The sequence below is a fragment of the Mytilus californianus genome, unplaced genomic scaffold, assembly GCF_021869535.1.
Source record: "Mytilus californianus isolate M0D057914Y unplaced genomic scaffold, xbMytCali1.0.p SCAF_10, whole genome shotgun sequence".
In the NCBI taxonomy this organism is placed as follows: Eukaryota; Metazoa; Mollusca; class Bivalvia; order Mytilida; family Mytilidae; genus Mytilus; species Mytilus californianus.
In genome coordinates, this window is record NW_026262582.1 from 8,226,764 (window position 1) to 8,246,988 (window position 20,225).

At 30.2% G+C, this 20,225-nt stretch overlaps 1 protein-coding gene across 1 annotated transcript in view; it reads right to left on the bottom strand.

The window, feature by feature from the left end:
* Positions 1 to 20,225, bottom strand: part of LOC127717552 (uncharacterized) — an 89,073-nt gene that overhangs the window by 52,864 nt on the left and 15,984 nt on the right. Inside the window, exons 3-5 of the mRNA XM_052223235.1 lie at positions 4,663 to 4,989; positions 3,503 to 3,598; positions 1,643 to 1,891 (exon numbers count right to left, since the gene is read on the bottom strand). Of these exons, the coding sequence (XP_052079195.1) occupies positions 1,643 to 1,891; positions 3,503 to 3,598; positions 4,663 to 4,989 (672 nt within the window). The remainder of the gene's footprint in view (positions 1 to 1,642; positions 1,892 to 3,502; positions 3,599 to 4,662; positions 4,990 to 20,225) is intronic.

The window sequence follows — 20,225 nt, forward strand, 5'->3', positions numbered from 1 at the left end:
ACGTGTTCTTTGAGCTGCTTCAACAGATTGTGTTTCGGTGTACCTAGATGTGTAATGTGACAACTTGCTTACCAAATTTCAAACACTTCACTTTTGTACTTAGCCATCTAAGTGTGCTTTTCGGAAGCATAGCTATTTTAGCATTTCGATTTGATAATGAGACTTAATTGAAGGAAGTCTAATATTGGTTTGGCTTAGATGTTTTGGTAATTTAGTTTAACCAACTGCCAACTTGCTTTTATGGAAAACAAATAAAACATTAAATTTTAGTTTCTCTGTTTGTTGAGTATAAAATGCTAAACGCTTCAGTTTTATCTTAGCATGTTCGTCCAATCATGTGTGTTCTTGCTTTTAATTTATCTCCTTTAGATATTATCGTCTTGATATGTCAGATGTTGTGCCCAAAATATTTAGCCAGCAAACCAAAAACAGTCTGAAATCATGATAATTTCCGATCTTCACTTCATTAAAGCATCATGACTGTTAAATCCTTCCTGACCAAGTGCAATTCATCAAGTTAATGGATTTGAACTTCATAGATAAACATCTTGTAAAGAGGATGTGTCTCTTTTCTAACCATTCATATATACGAACCCTTCTTCTTTCATTTCATAAATATGTGCTCTAGAAGGATTATCTGATCTTGACCTATGACAAAGAAATTGTATGCTGAATTCCATCGACACTACTCATATCTAATAGCGTATTCTTATAGCAAATTAATTACAGGATTAGGAGATTTACCTGTAATGATCAAATGTACCTCCACCTTCAGATAAGGATTACTACTGGATTAGAATGCTGAATTAATTTGTACTATTGAAAGTTCTTAAGTCTTTTCTCCTGTTATAGGAATTGTGTGCCATAAATTCATTAACAATATCACTTAGGAGATTTTCTTATCATACACAAAATGCTATGTTTTTGCATATACGGTTACCATTCCTGGAATGTTGAGAAAATTGTAGAGCTTTAGGATTTTGCATCAAAAATAGAGAACCGCACCATGAAAAGGATTGAAATCTTAATAGAGTATTTTGAATCACTAAACACAGGTTAAATCCTCTTTTCACCATTCTATCATTATACAAACCTGAATTATGGTCGTTGGTTGTTTGCTTATTCAAAATTATGTGGTTTTCAGATAAAAAAATGTAGAAAAAATGTAGGTCTTTTCAGTATTATTCAGCTAAAATTTTGATGAAATTGGTCCAGTGGTTTCAGAGGAGCAGATTTTTGTTAGAGATTACAACAACAACTGAACACACAGAAGACAGACGCCAAGTGATAGCAACTTGGCCCTTTGGTTGATAAAATTGAATCAAAGTTTCATGGTATGTTTAGAACCAGTAAATAAAGCTTAAGTTTACTGGAAAGTTTGATTTCAATCATTTTGCTTTAATTGTTAAATTGTCCTACCTGTGTGGAACTTAATTGACTGAATTCAAACTTAACCTAGGTTAAATGATCAAAAATACGTAATGAAAATTTCAATCAATTTCATGACGCAGTTTTCTATTAATCACCTTTAAATCAAAGTGTGATGTATGGACTACCCAGCGGCATGTTGCTGTATAGCATCATGTAGGAAGAGACCCTCTCCCACCCCACCCTAGCTGGTATTTCACAATACAATAGTTACCATCTTAGTTCTGTTGACTTTAGTTTTTCATCAGTCTGTGACCTTAATGCCTTTATTGTCTTCTCAAACTGACATTGTTTTGAATCGAATATAGCTTGTTGCTCCTCAGATTTTGATTTTCTCTCTTCTAAATCTTTTTCAAATTTTCTGACTTTTTCAGATGCTCTTTTGTATTTAATCTGAAGATTGTTGATTTCAACTTTAAACTTTTGCTCAATTTCGATATGTTCTTTCTTGTTTTCAGCTTGTCTTCAAATAGATGTATATTATTACAATTTCTTTTTTCATATAAATTTATAGACTGACTGTACGTAAAAGGCAGCAAAAATGCATTTTTCACTTTAATTGCATTTGCTTGAAAATCTTTCACAAAATTTTGTTTTTAAATGCATATTATTGCTGTAAAAAGTCCCGTTTTAATGATAATGATTCTTAATATTTCAGGGGTCACCATTTCAAGTTTTTCTCAGTAGAAATCAACTTGTCTCAATACGGAGAGTATAAAAGCCTAAAAAAAGACAGGTCAATCTTCAAAATCATATTTGTTCATGATTGTTCTTCCACAACACATACTTAAGTGATTTAGAAAATAAATCCAGATACCACCTAACATATTCATATTGTTAAAATAGAAATGTTTTTGTATGGCCCATTAACTTATAACGGTACTTCGTATTACAATGGAGACTAACTGTGTTTGTCTTATTGCAGACTTGTTTATTTAGTGCTATGTCTAAATATTTATTCAAAATGAACACCAAATAAACAACCACTTCATTTATATTTTTAACATTTGCTGTAACTAATCAGATGATTTGTACAAGGCTTAAAAACAAGTAGAATGTTACTGAGATTTATAAGTTTATATATCCTATTTCGAGACGAATACAAATAAAATCTTTGTTGGAACTCATTAAACTGTTCTAGATAAAACATTATGGTTAAAAAAAACAATTATGAATTTGAAGTTGATGACACAAAAATTCTTTGAACTTGCATTCTCTTAATACCTCATAGATAAAACCATATGGGAAACATATTTTCAATGTCATTAACAAGACTTTATACGGTCAGAGTCTTTTGTTACATATTATTTTCGTTAAAACCATAAAAATAGAGATTAGCAAACTTTTATACTTTCGATAATCTAGTTTAATTCCATCAAATGTTTGCATAGGTGTTTGGTTCACAACCATACATGGTTTTGCCAAAAGGTAGCGCTAGCACGTGGTATTTTGATATTCAATTTCCTGAATCGGCACTGGTTAAACTGCTGTCAATGAACCAACTGCAGGGATATTTCAGGAGAACCAAAAAATGCCAAAAAAAAGAAACAATAGAGGATCGCCATCCAGAGCATCAGGGAAAAAGAGGAAGACCTCAAGGGAAGGGAAGGAGACCAGGACACAAAATAAGGCTGAATAGCAAGGACGTAGCCGAGGACAGAAAGGGAAAGAGAAAGGCTGGAATTAGACCACATGGAATCACAGGAGACAGATGATACATTTTGCTATCATTATTTGGTTAATTGATATACATTTGTTTTAATGGTGGTAGGCACCTTGCTTTATTCACCTTTCCAGGCTTTGGACTATAATCAAATGTAACTTATCATCATATTTTTGAATGATATTATCAAAACAAAATGTGCCACTAGTGGAGCAAAAACACTGCTTATCTTATTGGAGTAACTGAGTTTCCCCAAGATGTTTTTGAGGTTAGTGTTGCTTAGGTGTTCTGCTTTGTACTTTGTAGAATCTTATCTGTCATGTTTCTTTTGGTTTTTATTCCCCACTCGAAATCTTAATATTTTTTTCAACTAAAAATATGTTCTCAAATAAAATAATTAAGCATTCTTACTTGTTTTCATATTCATATATTGCAGTCCTTAATGATTCGTTTTCTCTAGTCAATATTTTATTTTTTTCCTTCTGTTGAAGTACGTCATTTCGTTCTCTATAATATAGCATTGTATAGCTATAACAATTTTAAAGTTATGATAAAAATAGTGTTCACCATTATCTAGTAAATTAATACTAAAACAAATAAAGATAATAATATTAAACTAATCATGCATAATGTTAGTATTGTGTACAAATTTATTCTGTTGCAAGCAATTTTTATAGATATACAAATTTAACATAGCATTAGATATCCTTCTGAAATAGGAAGCTACACACAAGTATACACACTTTTAATGATATCCATGCCTCCAGATGAGCATCAATACACAGGTAACTTTTGCTCGCATGAATTTCACATGAATCTCACGTGAAATTCACGTCAAAAATTTCATGTGTCATTCACCTCAAATGAGCGTATACGTGAAACTCACGTGAAAATGTTCATGTGAATTGAGATTCTCAAGATTCTCACATGACATTTTTCACGTGCATTTCACGTGAACTTTACAAAAAAAAAATTTCAATCATTTTTTTTTTTAAATTCACGTGACAAAAAAATCATGTGATTTTTTTCAAGTGAACTGATTTCACGTAACATGGTAAGTTTCACGTATAAGCTCGTTTGATGTAAAATGTCTGTGAATTTCAAGTAAGATTCACGTGAAATTCATGTGAGTGAAATTTCTTTGTGTAAGTCTTGCATTCTGCGTCTTTTATCGAAAGTGAGAGAAAAACTTGTTCATATTTAGGGAACAATTAGGCAGTTGAAGATAGTCTTATTTATTCAAACTAATTAGAAACATGTGATATAATATGCAATATAAGTCAATAAGAAACAAAGTTAGAGAAACAACAAAATTAAATACTATATAGCTAGCATTTTTATTATTTGTTATAAAAATATTATTAGAAACATACATGAAATGTGCTCTGCATTATCTAAACTTAAGCCTATTTTAGTATAAACCCCTATCTTATCACCACATAGCTGAAGACAAATATATATTTTTTACTTTACTTAATCTTCAAAAGCAGCTAAGAGTATCTAATGCTAATTTGATCACACTCTTTTAATGTACTGTAAATCGTTATTTTCTTTTTTGCAAAGTTATCTACCTGACAGGAAATTCTGTTCTTTTACTTTCAATCTCTTCCAATATTTTGTTTAGTTCATCATTAATCTGGTTACTCTGCTGAAGGTCTTTTTCTTTCTTTTTAACTTTCTTTTTTAATTTATTAATTTGTTCTCCAGCATGATGCCTTTGCATTTCTAAACATTGGTTTAACTGTTCTTTCTCACACTGAAGTTTGTCATTTTCAAGTTCATATTCTGATAAAGCGGTTTTTACAATATTTTGTTCTTCTCTACATTTTTTTAAGATACATTTTGTTTCCTCTGTAGCTTGTTCAGCCTCATAGGGTGCACTCTGTAGTTGTATTAATCTGTGAATTGATATTGCATTTTAATAAAAAAAAATGAGTTAGACTACAGTAAACATTAACATAAATCAAACTAACCTTATGTTGCAATTCATACACACACACACAGAGATAATTTTGAACACAGATTCAAAGAAATAAGAGCTAAAATCTATTTTCTTTAATGTTTTTTCATGGTTTAAGGATAAATATTTCTGCATGCTGTTGATAAGAGCAATTTTGAATACATTTCTCAAACAAAATATATGTTTATTGTTTATACCCATAATTGTTATTCAAAGTATCGAGGAACCATAAGTTAGGGTCTGACAGATAATAGTAGTCGTCCGGGATGAAGGTCAGGAAAATTTGGACTGCCAATGAAAAATGAGGATACATTGGATAGGGACAGAAATTTGGCCTTGCAGCAGGCCACCTATGAACCACTCGAAGAGTTGTTGCAAGGGTTCTTAACGTTCACAAAACGGTCATTCATTGAATAATTTTCAAGTTTCGAATTCTTGGATAGGTTATGTTAAAACTTATTCATGACATAAATCCCTACATGTGTACTTGATCAAATCAAAAGCAATAGACATGAAGCTTTGATTGCTATGCACATCACAGTTACATTCAGCCTTGATCATTCTTGTCAAAAATAATCAATTAATTATAAAGCTTTAGCAAAATCTATAAAGAAATATGGCAACCTTAACATCATCTCTTCCAAGTTATGTACTAGTACTTTTATTTTTTTTAGAAATACTTACCCAGTTTAAAATGCAATACTCAAATATGTCGCTATTTTTCACAAGCTAGAATCCTTGAACTACTTTTTTTGAATTTTGTTATATTGCAAACAGTACTTGTACTAATTATATTTAGAGAACTTGACCCAAACACAATACTGTCCAATCTCCCTAACTAACACAAATAAAAAAAAAATTATAAAAAATCTGAATTAATTTCATTTTTGAAATTGACTGCCAACTCTTAATGCTTCACTATTTAGAAACATAAACAAACACTTTCAAATTCACTATCTTTCAAAACGACTGCAATTTGCATAGCAGTTGGTTTACTTTTTCATAATTTTGGCCCTAAAAGTCTGATATAATTTAACAAGTGTCCGTAGAATTTGATGAAAACATATGATAAAATTTTTCAGCTTAAACAGATTTTCACCAATTACGTCATTTGTGATGTTTGTGACAACATAAATGTAGGTGAATTTTGTTAAAACCTGAATTTTTGTAAAATTTTCAAAATTTATGATTTTTTTAATATTATACTCTTTACTTTTCAACCAATAGTTCAATGGGTAAGGGGTGGCACCACATATAAAACCACGAAAAAAATACAATAAGGTGATTAATATCTAGAAAATGGACGAAAATGAAATCTATTGCTATTTCAGGCTTATGTATTTATAAATTTGAAGCAGATATCCCAGTTATCTCATTATACATTCAAAAATGTTGTATTAAGCAAATTATAATGAACCTATTTCAACAACAGACTCAGACTTCTTTTAAAACTGATTTTTTTATGTGCGTGTTGCTGTTTGTTTGTTTATTCCTCATTGGCTAGAGGGTTTGGTTGATATCTCAAAAAACATATTTAATCCCGCCGAATTTTTGCGCGGTCCCAAGTCAGGAACCTTTAGCCTTTGTTAGTCCTGTGTGGTTTTTTTTTTTTTTTTAATTTTGGTTCATTTATATTTTGTTAATAGTTAACAAAAAGGTAAAACATGCTACACAGAGGAACCAGTGATCAGTATGCTGGAGTTTCTTTTTGAATTTGGAGGTAGAATTTTTCAACAAATTGTCCGCATTTCTTTAGGTACGAACTGTGCGCCTCTCCTTGCCGACCTCTTCTTATTTTCACATGAGACGGAGTTCCTTCACACACTTGTCAAAAACAAGAAGAGCAATGAAGCCAGATTAATTAATTTCACATTTAGATATATTGATGATTTTCTTTCCATTAACAATTCAAACTTTTCTGATTGGGTTCTATTAATATATCCTCATGAACTAGAAATTAAAGAAACAACAAACACGGCTTCTCTGCCTCATTTTTAGACTTATACATCGGATTGACATAAACGGTCATCTTAGTACCAGAATCTATGACAAACGAGACGATTCGAATTTTGAAATTATAAATTCCCCCGACTTAGCAGCAATATACGAACTTCACCTGCATATGGGATATACAGTTCCCAACTCATTCGGTATTCAAGATCATGCAGCTGCTACTAAGACTTTATAAAACCTCATCAGTTTCTGAGCAGAAAGTTGATGAACCAGGGTTATGTATAGTTATAACAATTTTAAAGTTATGATACAAATAGTGTTCACCATTATCTAGCAAATTAATACTAAAACAATTAAAGATAATAATATCAAACTAATCATGCATAATGTTATAATTGTGTAAAAAGTTATTCTGTTGCATGCAATTTTTATAGATATACCGACCGTGGTCAACAATAACACACCAATAATTTTTTGTTATTCTTACAAATTTAAAATATCATTAGATATCCTTCTGAAATAGGAAGCTACACACAAGTAAACAAACTTTTAATGATAGTCATGCCTCCAGATGAGCATCAATACACAGGTAACTTTTGCTCACATGAATTTCACATGAATCTCACGTGAAATTCACGTCAAAAATTTCATGTGTCATTCACCAGTAAATGAACGTATACGTGAAACTCATGTAAAATATATATATGGAATATACAATTCCCAACTCATTCGGTATTCAAGATCATGCAGCTGCTACTAAGACTTTATAAATCGTCATCATTTTCTGAACAGATGTTAACAGGGTTATGTCAAAGAACGTGTCGTCCTTTTTCTTAAAAAGTGCACCGGAAGATACCAAGACCTTGTTGATAAATATTCCGTATCAACTTCACAAATACATGATGGTCTTGAAGTATAGATGCTAGGTACTGACGTTGTTTATTATCTTAATTACGTGTTATAATGTTCTTTTTACTTGTCTCTGAATATTTTTAACCTTTACTGTTTAGTCTATTTTTGGTAAATAAATATACTTTTAGCGTGACTAGGTACTTATACATCCCGCCATTGTGTTATTGTGTTATGGTCATTTTTTGTATTCTTGTCTTTTATTTTTGCTTATGAACTTTGTCTATAGAGTGTCTATATGCCATTTTGTTTTTCTTTTTCGAAATAGTTATTTGTTTTTATTGTGAATAAGATTATAACACAATGTTGACTGCTGTACCCAAATTTTTGACAATTTTATCTATTATGTCTGTTTGTTTTGCTTACACATCGTTGTCAATATAATGGTATTCTTTGCCACTAGCATACAAGTGAAAGGTTTAGCCATCTATAAAACCAGGTTTAATCCACCATTTTCTACATAAGGAAATGCATATACCAAGTTAGGAATATGACAGTTGTTTTCCATTCATTTGATGTGTTTGAGCATTTGATGTTGCCATTTGATAAAGAACTTTCTGTTTTGAATTTTCCTTGGAGTTCGGTTTTTTGCTATTTTTCTTTTTGACACATTCCGTGTTTCCATTCTCAATTCTATACACAATACATTTACTAAAACAATCAAAGTTAAAACTAGAGGACATAAAGAGCCTGTGACGTTCATCTAGGTCTGTGTGCATCTTCCACAATGGACACTCTCCAACATTGTGGACTAAAATAGAATTCATAACAAAAATCTCTGTTCTCTTGATCTTATTTTGCTGATAATTTTTTCTGTTTACAGTTCTCTCTATCTTCTATTGTTTCTGCTCAAACCACATATTAAGAAAGGGTATGCATATTGTCATTTAAGGGCAATTACTCCATCATAGTGTCTATGAAAGATTTCGCCAAATTTGACGTATTTGTAGATCTTGTCATTTTTGCTTATTTAAGTTTCTAAATATCTAATATAGTTTTTCAAACATTAGACAAAAACGCAATAAAATGATAAAAAATCAATATTTAAGAGCAATAATCCCAATAACGAGCCGTCTGACCATGTTGACTTATTTGTAGATCTGGTGCTATTGATAATTTTTGCTCATTTAAGTTTTCATCTATCTATTATATTTATTTAGATATTTGGCAAAATAAAAAAAGTTCATAAAATCGTCATTATAGAGCAATAATTCAAATAAGGAGTGAAGTAAAGATTTCGGCCAGTAGACATATTTGTAGATCTTGACTTGCTGATCATTTTAATTTGCCTACTTAAGTTTCGATCTATCTGTTAAAGTTTTTTCAGATATAAGGCAAAAACTCGAAAAATGGATAAAAATCATCATTTAAGGGCAATTATCCCAATAAAATGTCGTCTGACGATTTCAACCATGTGACTTATTTGTAGATCTTGTCTTGCTGATCATTTCTGATATGTAAATTCTCTCTCTATCTATTACATTTTACAATATAATAAGCAAAAATTAAAATAATTGGTAAAATTCGTCAATAAAGGGCAATAACTCGTCTGACAGTTTAAATATAAATAGACAATAGGTAGATCTCATCATTTTGAACATTTTTGTCCCTGTCAGATTTTTCCCTATTAATAGCTGTTTTCAAAATAATAGACGAAACTTGCATTTTATCCCTATGCTCTATTTTGAGCCATGTCGGCCATGTTTGTTGGCAGGCGTGATCATTGGACACATTTTAAACAAGATACCCTAATGATGATTGTGGCCAAGTTTGGTTAAAGTTGGCCCAGTAGTTTCAGAGGAGATTTTTGTAAAAGTTAACGACGAAGACGACGGACCCCAAGTGATGAGAAAAGCTCACTTGGCCCTTTGGACCAGAAGAGCTAAAAAATGCACCTTTATAGGGCCGTTTATTCGGGTTACTGGCTCTACTCCCTTAAATGTTAAATCTATTTACTTTCATAAAAGATAGGTGATTTGTTAAAAACATTTTCATTTTATTTTCATGGATTATGCAGCCATTTATAACAGAAAATACAGAATAATGGAAAAATTAATTTTTTCTAACATTTAATACACACTTGTCAATACACATCGATTACATGTGGGACGTTAACAGATTTCATACGCATGAATTAATCCTTCTCATTTTAATCATTTTGGCTTTAAAATTGAAAAATACTACACAGATTTTTTTTTTTAATTCTATTAAAAAAGATTAAATTTAAAAAAAAACAACGGTTACAGTTCACGAATTTTATTTTTCCAAAGTTTTTTTAAATGGAATTCTTCAAAAATATGGCGCCGATAATTGTTGACTGAAGATGTAATGCCAGTATTTACAACTTACTGGTTTTCTGGATGAGTTAGGTGGTAGATGTATACCTGAAAAGTGGAATTATGAACCTCAAATTGATTTTAGTACATCGGAGCGCGGTATAAGTAATTAATTTGTTGCATCACGTTCTGATTTATAGTGTGTTAATCTGGGTCAACGGCATCCTTGTCTCATTTGTAATGGCGAAATATTGCTGTACGGTTGAGCTTGTACACGATGAAAATTTGGGACGATAGCGATTGGGTTTTCATCAGTGCGTGACACTCCCTGAAGAATGGCAGAATAATTCCTTTTCTGCTTATCACTGGAATGTGAGTGATAAGTGTTTAAGCTACTTTCACTTTTGTGGCCAGTTATCTTCATGAATTCCCGATCAGAGACACATGAGTGTCCCAATACCTTTATAGTGTAGAGCTTTTTTAAAGTGGTATCTTTTGAGATAACCTTCATCATTTAATTTAATATTCGTTCTCCGTAGGGCAGAGTGGTGTAACATGTTGAGTCTGATATTCCAATCTTTGTTCGTGGAAGTTCGAAGACATGAGCAGGGTTACGCTTGATCGTATAAAGTTTAAACGACTCCAATGGACAGCCTGGCTTATATGTATCATAGACACGGTTGATTTTTCAAAGTTATCATCACCCGTTCCCCTTCTGTGATTTTTTGTGGTTTCACTTACCACCATTTCAATATATTTGAAACCTCGGTCATTTTGTTTGATTGCAAACTTTTTGTCAGTGAAACTTCTCTAATTTTCACGTCCGCGGCGTCCAAAACCTTACATGAATTCAAAACACACCTTACGTCAAAGTGATTTAGGATTTTCATTTGATAGCGATAATATATATTAATTGAAGCTCTTATGCCAACAAATGAACTCTTAGCGTGCAACTGACCATCTGTGTTTCGAACCTCTTTATACAAATTTCTAAGGATTTGATCCAGCTTTTCTGGTGAAAATTGCTCAAAGTTTGCATCTTGCTTTATTTCAATCAACCATTCTGACGAATTTGTTAATACAGAATGCGATTTGTTAATTTAATATAGATGCAATAAGGCATGTTACACCAATTTTGATTGGATGACGTATGCCACCAATTTCACTGTTGATGGTCGGAGTCTTTGGAATCAATGTTGCGCAATCCCTGTGACATTTAAGGGATATTTGAAATGTTTAATCTAGTACATTTAAAGAATATTGCATTAGAATAAGAATAACAGTGATATTAAATTTTTCAAGAGTTGCCACAGTGAATTTTGGATTTTACGGTAAGAAATATCCTGTTGTATTTCAATATTTGTTGTTATCAATTTACAATTAAATGGCTGCAAATATCTGTTTACTGGTTCCCTAATGGTCAGTTAAATCAATATTCACCAATCAAATCTACAATTGTTACTGGCAAATATTTAAATACGTTATGGCTATCTCCTAATTTAATGATTGCAAATATTTGTTTTCTGCCTGCACTAATGTGTCGTTTTAAGAAGGTTAATAAAGGGCTCTTTTTGTTCGGAAATAATAAGTCCATTCTTTTAAGATTTAAAGTGTTACAAAAATTAATGCACATTTGTGTCGGAAAGTGAAAACGCACAATGTTTTGTTAATTTTCTTGACAAAGTTGAACCAGTACAACCCATTGCAATATAAGTCGAAAATATAGATTTTTGTGAAAAGTGACACACTCTTTCGATTTCAACTTCAATTAAGCCTTGAAAACATAGAATGCAGACCTAGGGTTGGAAAAACTAAATATTTCAGTCAAACAAAATAATGCATGTTGCCGCAGACACAATATATGATTTCCGTCCCAAATATATATTGAATTGTGTTGAAGATTAAGATGGACATGTATGGTTATTATACAGTGATGATCTGATATACTTGAAAGTATTGAATTTAACAAAATTTGTAGAATTATATAAATCTGATTAAATTGCTATTTGTAAGATATGTCTGTAATCAGTTACATGAACATAATAATGTATCTAGCAGGCAAACCGGTCCATAGTTTAGTCTTCTTCCCTTAACATATTGTGGTACTTTACAAACAAGCACTGTTTATTAATATATCAAATGAGGATTCTTACTGGATGAGGTAAAACTAGTTCTGCATGAAATCCATAATTCATGCTGTTAAAATAATAAGCATGTGTTTGGCATCACGTACATTTGTAAGAAAAAAGTATTGTTTCATCATAAATGTTTTCCAGTGGCCTTTACAATGGAGATAACAGTGGTGTATATATCCTGTCATCAATTTATAATATGATAATCGCAAAAAAAAACAATTTTACTGGCTCCCCAACGCGCCGCAAGTAAAACTATATTTACAACCGCCAAAGCGCCAATTGACGGTGGCAACTCTCCAACTACAGTACTTTTATTTCTTAAAAAGCAATATTGAAATTTTGTAAAGAATTGATTAAGAAGCCAGTAAACTAAAAAATGTTTTGTGTGAAGACTGTAATGGAAGGATGTAAAAGATGCAGAAAAAAGCTGTGTACCGGGTTTCGATTCCTCGCCAAAGCTAATATTGTATGGTTTTGCTGGTGAAAAATGGGCTTAGTGGCCATGCACGACCTTTTTTTTGTCGGGAACATTAGCATTTGTTTTGATTTGAATTCTAATAAGGTGGCAAATACTACACAATATCACACACCTAAACCCCCCAAAAAAAAAAAAATTTGACCCCCAAAAAATTACCCTCATTTCAAGTAAAAGAGCCCTAAATTTTCATAAAAAAAAAAGCAAAAAAAAACGCAAAAACACCAAAATTTTCTTACTCCCAAAAAAATTTTTTTTTTACTTTGGAAAAAAACGTTATTAAAAACACCCAAAAAACAACAAAAAAATTCCAAAAAAAAAATAAATAAAAAAACCGGGAGAACAGGCGAAGAAAGAATTCTGTGGGATTTAAGAGAAAAAAAAAAAAAAATCAATTTTTACTTTAAAAAATGAAACAACCTACAGCTCCTGATTTATATCCAGAATTACCTATAGAAGATGGACAAAATTATAGACTACAAAAAATAACAGAAATAGAAAAAACATTAATAAATGAGAGAGATAAACGTAAATCACTATACAAAAAATATAAACGCGGAGTTAATGTTACTGATGGTGTTGATACAAGTTTAATTTCGACATCTGTTGTTTTAGCTGGTATAGGAATAGCTTTTCCTATCTTACTTCCCATACAAATTGCAGCTGTTGTATGTGGAAGTTTAGGAGGTCTAGTTAAATTAATTAGAAGAAAGTTGACAACAAAATCAAAAAAACATTATGAAATTAAAACAATGGCAGAATGCAAGTTAAACAGCATAAAAGATTTAATATCAAAATCTTTAACTGACGGACAGATAAGTGTAGATGAATTTAAACTTATTTTAGATGAATTAGAAAAATTTAATGAGATGAAAAAAAATAAAAAAAAAGTAATTTTAAAAAGTTTACCAGATGATGAAAGAAAAAAACTAATTGAGGAAACAGAAAATAGAGTAAAAAACGAATTAAAAAAAAAAATGGAAAATCTTTGATTTTCTTTAATAAAATAATTTTAGTTGATAACGGAAATCCACCAAACTATGAATCAATTTTTAATTAAATAAATGGATGAAGAAACAAAAGAAAAATTAGTAAAAAATGTAAAAATAATGTTAAATAAAAAATTTAATTATTTTTATCTTAAGTTGTTTTTAACAGGTTCTTTTTATTGTTTATTATCTAATATTTTAGATGAATAAAATGGCTGAAGGAGGTTATGAGTTTGATAATCCTGAGTTTAAAAATAATGATTATGATGATGATTATGAAGAAGAAGAAACGTCTTTTCAAGATGATGAAGAGTTTCAAAATAATATAAATAAGGAATTTGAAAAATCAAGAGATTTATCAGAAAATGATGTTAAAATTCGTAAAAAAGAAACTACAAAAAAAATGATTAAACAATTTTATAAAAAAAATGGTGAAACTATACGTAATGAAGAGGTTTTTTTGTTGGGGAAGATCATAAGGGAAGACAAATCTTATATGTAAAAGATGAAAAAGGTAATGATATTGCATTAACATATTACCAAAAAGGAGTATTAAAGTTTTATAAATTTAGCACTCTTCAAAGAGAATACGGTGTTAATTTTGTCAGGGATGTTTTAGGTGTAGATGATTATAAAATATCTGATAATTTAAGAGAAGGTAGAGCAGGGTTTCAGAGAATGTTAAATGAACTCGATAATATAGAAATTCCATTACAAGAAATATCTACACAAGAAGAAGGACAAGAATTATTAGAAACAGCAAGTAATGCAGAAACATATGTGAAAGAAATAGAAACTTCATTTATTGAACAAGGAACATCTTTAATAAATGAAGAAACACAAACAAAAATGACAAAAAGAGAGATGGATGGTATAATAAAAGCATTTACAACAGCGGAAGATGAGATTGCAAATAATTTAGCAAAACTGAATGAAACAAATAAAGACTTAGCAAAAGAAAATGCCAAATTAGAACAAGCTAAAGAAGACAATGATGAATTTCAAATAGATAGAATAAGTAGTCGAATAAGAGAGTTGGAATCTGAGAGAAGTGCAAGACTAGAAGTAATTAATATTAATAAAGAAAAACTACGTAGTCAAGTAAACAGATTTAAACAAACAATACATAAAATGTTAAACGAAGACAAAACATTAGGTGAAAGAATAAGAACATTATTCAGAGAACAAGGAATAACAATAGTTAGTGTTTTAACTGCTTTTGGAATGATTATTGGTGTTATTGTTGAAGCATTTACTGGTGGAACTACTTCTCCTTCTCCTTCTCCTCCATCAAAAGACTGGATAAAAAAACAATTAAAAAATCTGGGAAAATTATTATCTTTTCTTGCAGGAAAATTAGCAGCTGCATTACCAGGTATTATAGGTTCTATTGTTTCTTGGTTAATGTCTGCAACAAAAGACGTAGTGAATTGGTTTGCAAACAACTTATGGGCATTGCTTATTTTAGTTGTTAGTTTATTGTTTACTGCTGCTAGAGATTATTTGAAAAAATAAAGTGCTGTAAATCCTATTACAATACTTACAAATATTATTGCTTGTTTATTATCTTCATGATCTTCATGTTCAATTTTTTTTATTGGATCTATTTTTGGTTCTTTAGGCTTTTCAGGTTTTATAGGTTCTTGTGGTTTTACAGGTTCTTTTGGTTTAAAATCAACATGATCAAAATTTTTATTATTTAAATCATCATTTAACCCAAGTGTTTGATTTTCTGTTGCAATTATAATTTTATTATTATAACCAACAATACTTCCAATTTGTAAAACCATATCACTGGGAGACATATATAAACCAAGTCCATAAGCATAATCAACTTTACTTCTTGCATATTTTAAAACATTTTCATAATTCGATATCTGGGTGGGTAAATCGATAGGACTATTTATTACATCTTGTACATTTGCTAAGAATTGTTTTTGTGCATCAAATCCTGTTCCTACTTTTAAAATTTTTGTTTTTGTTTGAGATTGTGCACCTAACAAAGCCCATACATAAATTTTAATACTTTCATTAATACGTTCAATACCTGCTTGTGTAAACCCATTAGAGTTATCTAAAATAAATGTTGTCCAAGCCATACTTATATCTTTTTCATGCTTAATAGTATCATGAGTACTAACGAAAGGTCCTTTAATTTTATTTCTTTGTCTATATTCTCCACTTGGTTTATAATATTGCTCAAAACTTCCTAATCCTTGACATGATGATTCTAGTTTTTGTCTCCAATTTGTATTTGGAGAAATATTAAATTCATCACATAATTTCTGATATGCAGCTTTGTCATATGGGTTCTTGTAATAACAGAAAGAAGAATCTGTTGGTAAAGGTGATTTAAGTTCTTTTAAAATTCTGGCAATACAATAATATAAATGAAACATATAAAAAGACTTTGTAAGATTTGAAGTATTTTGTATATGATCATTATAAGAAACACCACATCCTGTACTTGCACACCAAACTGCAAAATTTAACTGACATTGCCACCAATCAAATGAAGAATGAATCCAGGCATTCCATGGTTCGTTAGTGTGTATTGATGGGTTTTGATAGTTTTGAAATAAATCAGGAAAAGCTGTTTTAAAGTTCTCTTTTTGATTTACAAATATCGTTTGATTTACAAGATTTGTTTTTAATTGATGATCTTTTTCAGAATATTTAATACCTGGATTATATGAAACATTAGGATTATATTTAAATTCTTTTGTTATCATTTTTTTATATTAAAAATGTTTCATACTATTTCAAATATTGATAATACAATAAACTTAGAACAATACATAAATAACAGAAATGGAAATAAACGTATTGGTTTGAAATTTATAAGATACAGCATAGGTTGGTATAATGTTTATCATGGGTTTATAACAAAAACCGGAGAGGAACAGCAAAGGATTATGAATGGTTATTATAGTTTTCAACAAATAGTGGATGAATTTCAAAAAGAAAATATTGTATTATCCGTAAATGAAGCAAATGGTATCGCTTCATTAAACACTACTACTGAGTTAAGGATAAGTAAGGGTTTGGGAAATATGTTAGGGTTTAATAATAAACGTAAATTCGAACCTAATGAATTACATTATGGAAACAAATTTGTGGATTTTGCTATCCATAAATCATTATATATCCATTTGGAACAAGTTAGCACTTCTCATAATTATCTTGATGGTAAGCCAAGTAAATTATTAGCTGTTATTCCAGTTGAAAATAAAGAGTTTGGTGAAGTTATAACAGCGAGATTTGAGCATCCGGAATATAAGTGTTTAGTAAATGATGTTATAACAGAATTGAAATTAGAAATAAGAGATGAAAATAATAACAAGATAATTAATCATTTACCAATTAATTGTGTTTTAGAAGTTATATAATTTATTTAATAAAATGAGCATACTTGGTGTCAAAAAAAAAACGTAGAAAAAGAAATATTAAATATGAAGAGTGAGCTTCAAACAATGGATACTAAGGATAAAAATTTACATCGGAGTGTCGCTGCCCTAAGCATCAGTTTTTTAAATGTTGAAAATATAGTTGGTAATATTAAAAATAAACCAGACAGAAAAATAATAAGTATATATGCTGGAATTGATGGTCCAATACATGGAAATAAAAAGTTTAATTTTGGTGTTGGTGGTGGTTATTATGTAATGAACTTTCCAGGACAAATATTGGGTATTAGTTTAGTAAGTTTAAGAACAAGCACAGATATTATAGCCATTAAGATGATTGTTAATGATAAGTCAACTAGTTACAAAATGAGTTTGGATAATGGTGTCACACACGGTTTTAATAACTTTTATACACCTTTTGAAGTTAAGGCTGGAGATTTAATTAGTTTTATTAGTATGACTAATAATTATACATGTATCAATACTCTAGTATCAGTGATAATTGAATTATTTTTATAACAAATTTAATCCTTAAAAATGTCGGCATACGGAAACAAATTAAATCCTTACAGAAAAATAAGAGAACCCCGTGGTGTGAAAGGTATTCGTCAAAGTGTATCAATAACAAATAATCCTTCAACTATTGATCAAAATCAACAGCTATTAGTGAGATTCCCCAATCTAAGCAATAATGATGTTATTGTTCCTGGAACAACCAGATTGGCATTTGAAATAGAACTCACATCTACAGACGACAATGCAACTATATATCAAAACATAGGAAGAACAATAGTTAAAAAAACAACAATTCGTATAAGTGGAAATGAAATTATGTCAATTGATGATAGTGATATTTATCATTGTTATGTTGATTTATGGAAATCTACATCTGAACGTTTAAATATGGCATACCAAGGAATTGGTGAAACAAACATGTTAAAACACAGAGTTGGTGCAGATAATAAAGCATCAGACATAGGTGATGAAGCAATTGCAACTGCATATGGTGCAAGATTTTGTATCCCACTTGATTTTGAACTATTAGAAACTCATATGCCTTTTTATCAAGCAGGTCTTGGTGATAGACTTGAATATGAACTTACATTTAATAATTATAGCAATGTTATTAAATCAACAGATACATCTGCAAGTTATACAATCAAAAACATTTGTTTAGAATTTGATATGGTTACTGATGCAGAATTAGCAAGACAGATAAGACAACAAGTTAATGGTAAGATGGTTATTTTGTACGATAGAATACTAAGACATAGAAAAATAACCAAAAACAAATCTGATACATTGTGGAATATAAATTTAAATGTTCCAGCTAGAAGTATGAAAGGAATTCTAATGTTGTTCGAAGATCCTGAAAGAACAAGTACCGAAACTTATTATAATCCTAACATAACAAAAGTAGAAATGACAATAGAAGGTGTTCCAAATCAACTATACAGTCAAGGAATGAAAGCATATCAACAATGGGATGAAATAAATAAATTCTTTGCTTTAAATTCAAAAAGAAATAAAACAACAGAAGAAGTTTTAAAGGATTTAAATTTATCCTATACAACATTAGAAAAATATCTTACAACTAATTATGCATTATGGTTAGATTTACGTTCAACAGATGACAACTCATTACACGGTTCAGGTAGAAGAATTGAAAATGCTTCTGAAGGTATTACTATCCAAATAACTAAAACAGCAGGAGCAAATAAATTAATAAATGTTTATCTGTTTGTTATACAAGATGCACAAATTAATTTTGAAGATGGAAGATTTAAAGAAGTTAATTACTAGCGGTTCCCCTTAAAAAATGGAAACAAACGAGCGGAGCGAAATACACTCCGATTCCCTTTATGAATTACCAAAATATCCCCATTGTGCTATTATATGTGGACAAACAGGATGTGGAAAAACAGAGTTTGTTCTTGATTTATTAGAAGGAGAATATAGTGGAGTTTTCAAATATATAGTCATACTTTGTCCAACCATCCAATGGAACAAAGCATACAAAAATCGTGAATGGATTGGTGATGTTAGAAAACCAAAAACAAAAAATCTAATAATTGTTAATCCTATTGTTGAAGTGAGAGAAGCGAACGGTTCCCTTTATGAAGAAGAGAAGCTACAAGAACTACTAAGAATGTTCTTTAAAAAATATGCTGGTCATCCAACATTATATATCATTGATGACTGCAGTGCAACAAAAGAACTAACAAAGAAAAAAGATATGCTGTCCGAGCTTGCATTTTCAGGAAGACATGCGGAACAATCAGTGTGGGTCATTTCACAGAGATACAACTCTGTTTTAAAAGATTTAAGAGAACAAACAAAATGGTTATGCATGTTCTACACAAAAGATAGAGATAGTTTTGATAATTGCCTAAGAGAAAATGATGTTATTCCTACTTTGGAAGAAAGACAAAGAATAAAGGAAGAACTTAAAAAAAAGAAACATCGTAAATAAATATTAAAGACAGATCAACCTACTGATTATTGGTTACTTGATTAATTTTTTTAGCAATTCTCAAGTAATGCTTAAGTAATGCTTAAGTAATGCTTAAGTAATTCTTAAGTAATTTAACCAAAATTTTTAACCAAAATAAGCAAAATAATGCTTAAGTAATGCTTAAGTAATTCTTAAGTAATTTAACCAAAATAAGTAATTCTTAAGTAATTTAACCAAAATAAGTAATTCTTAAGTAATTTAACCAAAATAAGCAATAAAAAAAAGCAATGCTGTTGGAAGTACTAACAATTGCAACAAACACTGCAGTCTTATCATTGGTTGGATATGTTGTATTTAATTTTTTTAAAGTTAAAAATAAATTATATCCGTTTTTTGAAACGTATAAAATGAATGCTGAAGAATTATTAAGCGAGCAAATTGTGGAAAACATAAATATTGATGATGAAGCGAGCGAAGTGAACGGTTCCCTTCAAGAAAAAAAACGCGAAAGATTATCATCCGTTGTTGCTGGTGGGAGTAGTAAACAATATCTGGGTAAAGAATTACAACTGTCA